This window comes from Littorina saxatilis, linkage group LG15 (genome assembly GCF_037325665.1).
Source record: "Littorina saxatilis isolate snail1 linkage group LG15, US_GU_Lsax_2.0, whole genome shotgun sequence".
Taxonomy (NCBI): Eukaryota; Metazoa; Mollusca; class Gastropoda; order Littorinimorpha; family Littorinidae; genus Littorina; species Littorina saxatilis.
In genome coordinates this window covers 18,549,192-18,560,455 of record NC_090259.1, presented here as the reverse complement: position 1 = coordinate 18,560,455, position 11,264 = coordinate 18,549,192, and the positions used below count along the sequence as shown (strand labels likewise).

The following is an 11,264-nucleotide window of genomic DNA, read 5'->3' as shown; positions in this document are numbered from 1 at the left end:
AAAAGTTTTGCATTTGACCAGAATGTTCACTGGCCAGCCGTATAAGCTGCCAGGCGATTTCTACTAGCCCGGCCGATATTTTGGCGGACGATTTGGCCATCCCTGGATAGTCTCAAAAGAGAGGTGCCACTGAACAACAAGAGCTGCTAAACATATAAAATGGCCACAGACAGCAAACACATTGTGACAGGGTAACATGCACTCTGCAACGTGTTTCCCACTGGTGACGGTGAGTTACCAGCCTTGCCTGCTACAGTTCATGTTCATTGATATCAATCTTGAGAAGGAGAGAGACTGTATATAATATATATCTGAACAGAGACTAAGAGAGACCTTGGCAGTAGTAATCGGTGAACAATCACAGTGACCATCAAATATAGGATGGATCAAGGGAGGGGTGGGGGTGGGGGGGGGGGGGGGGGGGGGGAGGTCCTGGAAGATGAATGAACATTTTTTTCTCAAGGACACACAAAATACCCTTTTCATATGCCAAGGCGACCACGGTGCAAGGGAAGCTCTATGGCAGTCTGGACGACCTACAGCGCACGGCAACCGGCGTTTCCATCTGAGTGATCGTTTCCATCTGAGTGATCGACCAGAAGAAGAAATGCCAAATAAAATGTCAACTGCATCTGGGGGGCAATGCCCTGTACCCCTTGCCTCATTTTGTAAGCCTCTCCCTCTCATATACTAGGTCAAGCCTTGTCACTCACATTATACCCACAACTGTCTACTATCTTTCGTGCAGCACATGCAGTGCAAGAATGCACAGGATGGTTGACAGCGGAGAATTTGTTTGTTTGTTTGTTTGTTTGTTTATTTGTTGCTTAACGTCCAGCCGACTACGCAGAGCCATATCAGGACGAGGAAGGGGGGGGATGAAGAGGGCCACTTGTCAAGCGATTCCTGTTTACAAATGCACTAACCCATTACTTGTGTCCCAGCAGGCTTTAGTAAAACTAAATTAATACCTACTGGAAGATTACCAGTTTCCAGTATGTTAAAATAGGCTTAACCTATCTACTGCTGGACTTACATCAGAACACTAACAGATTAAACTATACATGAATCGCGAGACAAGCGGCAAGAGAAGAGATTTTTGGAAAAAATACAGGTGAATGAGCAAGAAGGCAGAAAAAAGAAAAGAATTCATGAAGAAAAAGAGAGCATGACAGGAAAGAGGAACCAAAAATCTACCTAACAGCAAACTAGAAAGCTCCTGCGGTTCCAAAAACAGGAGGGCCTTTTAATTTCATAACCGCAGTGCCCCACTGCGGGAGCACAGGATGGTTGATAGCGGAGAAGAAACCCTGACAAACAAAACACTGAGAGAAAATGTGGCCATTTCTGCAAAAACTGTCACTGCCGTGGTCAAAATTATTGTTATATTTATGCATCCCAAGACTTGTTTTCCATTTCTTTTCAACTGTTTTACAATGTGCTACATGTATCGACACTAATACCCCCTTGAACTTTAAGAAGTTCAGCCTGAAGTGGGAGTCAGTGAGCACAGTAAACAGATCTCAGTGGAAAAGTGATGCCATTAGTTCAATAGTTGCATAGACTATCATTATTAAGTACATGTACTTTAATACAGAAAAGTACAACAGAAAACCACTCATAAACACCTGTTTATCAACAAAAGTTCCCAAAAGTTGCGGTGAACATGAGTGAAGTCTATTCTGAATGTCCCCTTTGTTGTTTTTCTTCTTCATTTGAGCTCCCCCTACCTGTTTAGACAAAGCAGGAATACAGACATTGCAGGGCTCATGAGTGAAGTCTTCTCTTAGACACGTTATTATCTCAACGAGGAGAAACTCTTAACATCACTCTTTGCTTTTCTTTTAGGGACATTTAAGCTACTGCCTTATTCTTCGGATGTTTTACAAGAATGGTAACATTGCCTCACACATCACAATAAATAGTTGGTTACATTACCGAAAGGTTGGTACAAGGCAAGTGCCCTAGAAAAAAAAACCAGAGAAAAGTTGCAGCCAAACTTTCTTTACTACCGTATTTTCCGGGTCATAAGGCGCGACTTTTTTCCTCGAGTTTGACCCCTGCGCCTTGTATAAGGAAGCGCCTAATCCGTGTATGAAATACGAAAAAAATCAAAGAGACCGCCTGAGTACCAGTCAAACAACTTGTGATAATGCATGTTTCAGCTACTAGGTACTACCCTGACCAAGTTTCCTCTCAAGACATCAAAGAGACCGCCCCATTGGTTAAACTCGGTCACTGACCCCGGTGCAGGAAGTGTTTCCTCTCTCAGATATGACAGGGGAACCACTTCTCATAGCTAAAACTGGGTCATTGACCCCTGGGAAGAAGGTCAGTGTCTATAAACAAGGCAACCCAGCTATCACAATGGACCTGCCTTTGATCTCGCCGCACACACAGAGCACACATATTTCCACTCTGTATTCTTCCTTTGATGTGCGGCTTATTTTCATTCTTCGACCGTTTGTTACCGGTATACTTTTTCAATTTTGGTGCGCCCTATCGGCCCCCTGCGCCCAATGGGTGACTGGATTACAATTTTTGTTTAAAAGAAAGGGGTGCGCCTTATGCGCTGTAGCGCCTTGTAACCCGAAAAATACGGTAGTCACTTTTTTTCTCTCCTTCTTTTGTACTGGCATTCATTTCTCTCTGGCACTTTTTTTCATTGAAAACGGAAAAAGCAAGGCATTAACATAAAAAGCCTGGAATGAACACTGTGGAGTTACGATTTTAAATGGAACATACTTTGAATGGTGATATTTAGAAAGAACTATGCAGTGCAAAATATGAGATTAAAAACAGCCCGAACACTCTTTGAAACACTAGGAGTGACTGAATACAACTTGTCAACCATAAAGCACCAAATATTGAAATGATTTACTTAAATAACTGCACTAAAATGAATACAATCATGCATAATGTATGCAGATCTCTAAATAACGAGTACCTTTTGTATAATAATAAGATATAAATGGGAACATTATTGGGAAAAAAGCTGTCATATAGTCAAGCTGTTTTACACTTTTTCACGGAACACAACATTAACTGATGCCAAGACTCAAAACGGACATTTGAAATGGACTTACGTCTAGCTGTAAAATCAACACCCTTTAGACATATATATATATATCTTCATATGCGTAGGTTTGTGTAAATGTGTGCCTATGTATGCGCGTGTTCATGTTGCTTTTGAAACTGTCATTTTCCCTAATTTAATTGTTAAAATTCATGTACTGGCTTTATGACTCGTCTTGTGGCTTTACGCAATCATGCGAATTACAATTACATATCCCGTATGTTCTTGTTTAAACTGGAAAGCGTGGATCGTTTATCCATGGCTCTCATGTAAGAGTTACCATTTGTAATTTGATAAAAAGAGAAATAAATTAGAATAAATTGAATTAATTAGAAGTAACCTCCAGAAAAAAAACATTGCTGTGACCCCAAGAAAGCATATATATATATAGTCTATATATATATAATACCAGACTTTCTGACTTACTTACGGCCTGTTATGCCGGTTGGCATGTACGGCAGCAATATATATACCAGAGAAACTCAGTACTGTAAACATATAACTGTCACTGTCAGACTTTAAAAATCTCCCTTTTGCAGTACAGTCGTACCTGTGATGAAAGGACACCCTTGGGACAGCCAAAGGGTATTGCGAGCTAAAGAGATCTTTCTTTATTTGGTGTTTAACGTCGTTTTCAACCAGGAGGGTTATATCGCGACGGGGAAAGGGGGGAGATGGGATAGAGCCACTTGTCAATTGTTTCTTGTTCACAAAAGCACTAATCAAAAATTTGCTCCAGGGGCTTGCAACGTAGTACAATATATTACCTTAATGGGAGAATGCAAGTTTCCAGTACAAAGGACTTAACATTTCTTACATACTGCTTGACTAAAATCTTTACAAAAATGGACTATATTCTATACAAGAAACACTTAACAAGGGTAAAAGGAGAAACAGAATCCGTTAGTCGCCTCTTACGACATGATGGGTAGCATCGGGTAAATTCTTCCCCCTAACCCGCGGGGGGTAGCTGACGAGATGCAATGGCTACATGGCAGGTGACCTTTTATAACAGGTACATTTCAAATGCATAGACTGAGACACAGCAGGTGTCTTTTATTGGTAGGTGTCCTTTATAGGTAGGTGTCCTTTCATCAGAGGGGCCTCACATCACAGGTACCACTGTATTTTACATTTGCAACACAGATGTACACCTATTATTGATTTTTTTCCGAGACAAACTGAAATGCTGCTTGGTAGATTTCCTTACACCCACAACATGACTCATTTTAACTTTATATTAGGAAAGGTCTAACATGTATACATGTCATGAACTGCTTGGCTGTCATTCGAAGAGAGGCCTAGACAACCCGTTCAACATTGATCTACATCTGACATGATGTACTATTTGGGACTAAATCATGAAAATTACTTGCTTAGAAAAAACTATTTGCCTCTGCTTTCCTCTCTTACAAGTACAGGTACGAGATATAAGATCGCAATATATACTCGTATAAGATATACTCATATACTCGTACAAGATATACTTGTATACTCGTAAAAGATCACCATGAACAAAGTCCTCGCGCACACTTCATTTCTAAGTTACGACCATTAAATGATTAGTTGTGTATCAAAATCTAGCACTGCAAAGCACCTCGGTGTTATTTCTACCCCATGAGGCAGTGCTAAACTGTTTGTAACCTGCGTTTTGATTGTTTAAATACTGCACACATCTTTCACTCAAATCTGATCTTACCAGCCCACTATGCATGCACCTATTTCAAGAAATGTAACATTTGATTAAGGCCTCTGTGCAGACAGGATCGTCTGCAGCCATCAATAAATAGAGAGTGCAATCAGCTGAAATAATGAGCAGCCAACCCTGCAGGTCTCCACAATATTTTGGCTTATTCCGAATCCTATAACCTGGATAGCCGATGATTTCCTTCCGGGATGGTACGATCCGAAACGGCTTCTGCAGCACGAAGCGTCTGAGAAAGGCAGACAATGTTCTCAGTAGACAGGTGCTCAGTACAGAACCCATAGCACCTTGCTTCAACAGACAGTGTGGATGTCAAGTCCGTCCTTAACTGGGCAAAGTCGACTACGCGAAGTATAATTCGCAAAGCTGGTCGCAGGGAGCTTTAGCACTGAGATTTTGGCAAGAAGACTTCGTGAAGTCGACTTCGGGCTCAATTACGGACTGCCTTAAAGGTCTGCAGTAGCCACGCTACCTAGAGCTCAACACACCTAGTCCTACCGATGGTAAAAACGGCTCCCGTTTCAATCACAGTCATGGTTTTACTGTACCACCTGCAGCTGTCCCAAATCCGACAATCAGATATGTTGGAGACGGTATCTAAGCATCTTCTCCTGGCACATTTCTGCCAGCACCATTTGCCACAATCAACTGTCGATTTTGACACTTCCTTGAACATTATGTTGATGAGATAGCATGATCTGCCATTGCCCTGGGCTTGTCATACCCCAGTGAACAAGTGTTGACATGTTAGCATGATCTGTCGTCAGAGAACATTTGTTGAAAAGTTAGCATGAACCATCGTTGCCCTGGGCAGATCGCACTTCAATGAACAGGCTAGCGTGATCCGTTGGTTCCCTTGGCGAGTCGCACTTCAGCGCACATCTGGTTGAACACCTGCAGCATCTGTTCTCGGACACGATCGGTGAGCGCCGGTACGTCCTCCTCAGTCAGACCCGTTGTCAGAATCTTGGGCATGCACGTGATCACCAGCTTGCCTGCACACAAACACATCCATTAGTCACACACATCTCCACATTCAGCCTTCGAATCAAGCTTTTGGGACAAGGAGGATTCTGTCATCTACACCACATATTCTGGCTTATTGACTTGTGCATTCATGTTTTTGTACTTGCGTTCAGAAACTCACACACTCAAACAGGTTTCAGCCTGGGAAAACAGACTCTACCAAATCATGATGGGTATTATAACTGAAGGTGCATTTATCACCTGCTAAGTTAGGGTGGAACTCTGTCCACATTCACAGAATTTAATTATCCTGATCTTTTCCACACAAAAAGTAAAGAAAAAAAGCTATTGTTTTTTTCATTTTTTCTCTCATTACTTTATTGTCCCATTGCTGGAAAATTCGGGTCGCTTCCTCCCAATGGAAAGCTAGCAGCAACAGAGTCGTGCTACCCAGGTGTCTGTGTGTTTAGGTGTAATCAGCCACCTGCACTTATGGCAGAATGACTGAGGTCTTTTACGTGCCACTGTGACACGGGGGTGGGATATGGCTTCCGTCTCTGGGTCTTCACATACAGTCGACCCGTGTCCGGCCCGGCCCGAGTTCGAACCCGCGACCTTCCGATCACAAAGTCCAGTGCTCTACCAACCGAGCTGTTCTCATTTTAAATTGAACTTGTAGTGAAACATTTACCACACCTGTCTCAAAGCGCCTTTCCTTCTTGTTGTAGAAATCATTGTAGGATGAGAACACGACCGGCAGAATCGGAACCTGCACAAAAAACACAAACACATCAATTAGTATGTGATATACAGGTGTGTGTGTGTCAGCTTGTTTGTTTTTTCCAGTAATTTGTGTGGAATTGCAGTAAGACTGGCAACATTTATGTCAGTCAAGCAGTACATGCCAACACAGCACAGCATAAATATAGTGTGTCAACCCTCCTCTTTAGATCCCTAAACATCTAAAAAAGAATAATAAAAAAAAGCTTAACAAAAAAAGTCTCAAAATTGGAGGTAAATTTACAGACGTTATTAACAGTAAACCTGGAAAACTAGAGTCCTTAAAAGGGGAGTGTTCTTCATAGAGTGTCTCCACTGTAAAACCATCTGTCTGGCTATGTGTTTGCAAGTACCTGAGCTTGAACGGCGAGATAAAAAGCCCCCTTTTTAAAAGGCTTCATGCTGCCATCACGATTCCTTGTCCCCTCCGGAAAAATAAACACTTTGACCTGAAACAAAATCCATTTCAGCTATCATTATTATGCACATTAATTTTTAGTTTATGAAGCAACAAGCACAAAGATATTGTGCTACTCAGAAACTTAACTTCTCAGGGCGTCTGGTGAGATTTTTTGTCACCAACTTCTAAGAATCATGCAGTCATTCTCTGACTTAACTTCAGATTCCTTCATGATTTGCACCAAACACATGTCAACATTATCATCAAGTCAAATTCGCAGCACAGATTGCATATCAACAATCGTCTGTGGTCTCAGCAGTAGAAGAGAAAAAGCAAAGAAAAAAAAAGAAGAAAAAGATACCTTTTTTTGCTTGATGGTAGCAGCAGTGTCACTCATGGTTCCAGCAGAACGCTCCCTGTTGCCACGGTCTACGAACACTGTGCCGGTCAACGTTGCCGCCAGACCAAACGGCAACATGTACTGAAGGCTGCGCTTTGCCAGAGCAGCACAGCGACTTGGCCATATCTCCATCATACCTGCACAGGTACATGTATTATAACTAAAAGGCCTGTCTTACACTGTGCCGAATATCCTTGCAAATATGAACATGTTGTATTCGGCAAAAAAACAAACGAATGAACAGGGAAATTTAAAGCCTTACCGATCATTGCGAATGCATACAAATCCATAAACGAATGCCTTGCGGACATATTACGAACGTTGCGAGTGTTGCGAGTGCTTGCAAACATATTACGAATAAAGCGATTATGCAATTCGTATTGTTTGTAATCCTGCTCTTACACTGTGCCGAATTTCCCTTGCGAATAGAATTCGCCAATAATTCGTAATGATCGGGACATGGTCGCAAGACATTCGTAAATGTTCCTAACCATTCGCCCCCATTCGTCTCTTGTTGCGAATATTAGCAACATGCAAGTTGGACTTAGATTGAAATATATGTATAGGTTTTAAATGTCCTTGCTTTGTTAGCTAGGTAGGAATATTGATGGTCAGAAGATTTCCTACATGTCAAAACTATCGGAATGTTGACTGGCCATGGGTCAGACCGATGCGTCAGATCAAAAAGGTATGTGTCAATGTTTGAAGACCAAGGTCTGGGAACAACACTGAAGGTACTTTAGCTGAAGACAGCACAAAGCTTTGCTGAACAAATCATTACCAGCTTCTTCCCATTCTACTAGGGTCGAGATGAAAAAAAAGGGTTATTTGGGGAAGCAAACACACTGAATTAAAAAACTACTTAAACAAAAAACCCACAACAGTAACCAGATTAGTACTTTCTTCATCAATATTTTCGCAGCGACAAACTGCCTCCTTCAGGATCGTATGATGAAAGTACGGAATGACGGCACGTGATTTACAGTGTATCAAATTGTCATGATGAATTATGACGTCTTATTCTTTCTTGCGCTACTGCATGTAAGGCAAAAAAAAAAAAAAGGTCTGTTTACGGTAACCCGACCGACCCTATTTTTTTCGCGCGACCCTAGACTTTTTTTGGGCATTTGGGGAAAAAAAAAAAAAAAAAAAAAATCTTGTTTTTTTTTGAAAAATAACGTAAAAATATGGTTTTTTGGAGAAAAAAAAAAAAAAAATCCTGACCTACCGACCCTATTTTTTGGGCCTATGTTACCGTAAACAGACCTTTTTTTTTTTTTGGCCTAATAGTTACCCAAAAAGTCAAGTGATGTTTGATGGTTGGCTACAACCACACAGGACCCGTCCTCGTCCAGATGCTCTGCGCCCCGCACCTCTATTTCAATGCCAAACAGATGACGCACCTCACGAATCAACATCACCACATATCTGCAAAACATCAACAACAACAAAATTTAATAAAAGGGACCTTTACTTAATATATGTGCTTGTATCTGATTACCTGCTGTAGACTGTGCATGCTTCTGTAATAATTCTGTGAAGTAAAATCAATTTGTTATCCACAAAAAGTTACGTAGTGGCTACCGATTTCGCAAAATGGGCAAGTCTTAGAAGTCTTAATTTATGCAATTTCAGCAAAACGCTAAATGGGCAACGTTTAGCCGATAACGCGAAATGGGCAAAAATGTTGCCGATTCTGCAAATTCGACAATTCTGTGAATTGGGAACAACATATACATGCTCATTGACAAATAATGCTTCTGGGTGCATGCACACAATAATAGAACAGAAGAGAAGCAGACATGCACACATAAGACAACTGTATTATATCTCCCCAGAGAAATGTTGATGTGGTGACAGAGACATTATTATTTATTATGGTGAGCTTATATAGCGCGAACGACAATTAACTGTGCTCTCCGCGCTTTACATACTAATTTCTGCCGTGTGAAATGGAATTTTTTACAGACAGACAGACAAACAAACATTTTTTACACACAATATATAACGCATTCACATCGACCAGCAAACCTCAAGCCTGTTAGGCGAAACTTTACCTTTCACGGCCTTTATTCCAAGTCACACGGGTATTTTGATGGACATTTTTATCTATGCCTATACAATTTTGCCAGGAAAGACCCTTTTGTCAATCGTGGGATCTTTAACGTGCACACCCAATATAGTGTACACGAAGGGACCTCGGTTTTTCGTCTCATCCGAAAGACTAGCACTTGAACCCACCACCTAGGTTAGGAAAGGGGGGAGAAAATAGCGGCCTGACCCAGAGTCGAACACGCAACCTCTCGATTCCGAGCGCAAGTGCGTTACCACTCGGCCACCCAGTCCCTTTCATGACAGACAGAAAAGCACAGAGACAGAGAGAAAAGCACCTTGGACAGGCTGAGTTTTTCCACACCTAGCGTGAGGGATTCTCAACGGGGCGACCATCCCCAACCAAGTGCGTCCCCAGGTGGCGGATAGGGGAATAGCCCACAAATATGGGGGCTAGCTGCGAAATAAGCTAGGCTTGCCTGGACGAATAAGCAGTCGCAGACCAACTGGCGGTGATCCTACCAGGAGAGGGGCGGGGCAAGAGGTGGTTCTGTTTCCTCCATGAAATACCCTATGTATCCTATGACAGGTTCATCACGCGGGCAAGGGGCGCGATAAAACCTCTAGCACTTGGTTGGGGATGGTCGCCCCACTGAGAATCCCTCATGCTAGGTGTGGAGAAACTCAGCCTGTGGTGGGATCCTCGGAGAAACAATACCCCCTGTGCTCCCAGGGTAGGACACATGGGCCAGGAGCTAAGGGTGGGGCAACCCCTACAGAAAACCTAGAGGGCTGAAGACGGAGGTATGGAGCTTGCATGGCGCTTCTCGAACAAATCACTGTAACACGCATTATCTGCCATCATGACACAGGCGAACGACAAGAAGAAGAGAGAAAAGCACAGAGACAGACAATGTTACCTCCCGCAGTTTGGCAGGGCATTTCAAGTTGTTTTCTTATTTCGCCCCAGAACCAATATTATGAATATATACTATATAGGTCCGGGAGCAAAATGTCAACGATTCACTCAATGCAGTTCCTGAACGGCATGAATGCACGTATTGTTTTGCCATCCATGGGTAATTCCGCATGATTTGTGGCGTCAGTCGGGAGAGACGGTATAGCACAAGCCATTTTTTTTTATTCAAGATTAAGTTCTGTTTTCATTTTGTCAACGAGAGTTTTAACGTCACGCACACTCACCGATAGTTCTCAACGTCATAGGGGCGCCACAGAGACAGGATAATAACAAACACAGCTGCGATATTCACGATTACGACGTATAATGACATCTTTGCATAGTATCTGAAAGTACTACTTAGTTCATAAAGAAGTGGCAAAATCAGCAGGATTGCCACAAAACACCACTGGAAATCAAGAGCCATGGTCCTGTTGCAGGTCGATGGCAAGTTTGCGTGACGGGGTCATAGGTACATCTTCTATCTTTTAACCCCACTCAGTCGAAAAAAAGGCAACATCACCCAAAGAATCTCTAGAATCAAAAACATGGCACGAGTACGAGCACAAGCTATTGTCTTATATTACAATATGTTGCTTTTAATGTCAGCTGAAAAGATTGTAACATGACATCATTCTGTAACCCCAAACTTGTGTAATTTTTACTCTTCGATCAATGCTTGTGATAAAAATGTGACACAGCTTCATTCAGTGATAAAATTGTGACAGTTTGAAAATACATCTCTTAACAGCTACTAAAAATAAACGTTGAAACACAACAACACCCTAAACTGAACGCTGACCAAACTTATCATGCTTCAAATTTTGATTATAATCGTCGTTGGAAATAAAATCAAGACACTGATTCCGTGAAGCAAAAGACTGTAATTGATCGTCTCTGAACGAAAACAGGCTAAAAGGCCAGAAT

At 42.0% G+C, this 11,264-nt stretch overlaps 1 protein-coding gene across 1 annotated transcript; it reads right to left on the bottom strand.

The window, feature by feature from the left end:
• Positions 1-411: 411 nt before the first annotated feature.
• Positions 412-10,803, bottom strand: LOC138948744 (1-acyl-sn-glycerol-3-phosphate acyltransferase alpha-like). The gene is made up of 6 exons (XM_070320354.1): positions 10,583-10,803; positions 8,622-8,755; positions 7,289-7,464; positions 6,881-6,976; positions 6,444-6,516; positions 412-5,776 (listed from the first exon to the last, which is right to left on the bottom strand). The coding sequence occupies exons 1-6, from the start codon at positions 10,762-10,764 to the stop codon at positions 5,616-5,618; spliced, it is 822 nt and encodes a 273-aa protein (XP_070176455.1). The 5' UTR covers positions 10,765-10,803; the 3' UTR covers positions 412-5,615.
• Positions 10,804-11,264: the final 461 nt, after the last annotated feature.

Bases quoted from the DNA above. Each gene is read 5' to 3' on its own strand.
- LOC138948744 (XM_070320354.1), bottom strand. From the start codon at position 10,764: ATGGCTCTTGATTTCCAGTGGTGTTTTGTGGCAATCCTGCTGATTTTG. The intron at 7,465-8,621 runs GTAACTATTAGG...GTACCTGTGCAG, and splicing joins AACATCACTTGACTTTTTGG to GTATGATGGAGATATGGCCA. The intron at 6,517-6,880 runs GTACTTGCAAAC...TTTTTTGTGCAG, and splicing joins ATCTCGCCGTTCAAGCTCAG to GTTCCGATTCTGCCGGTCGT.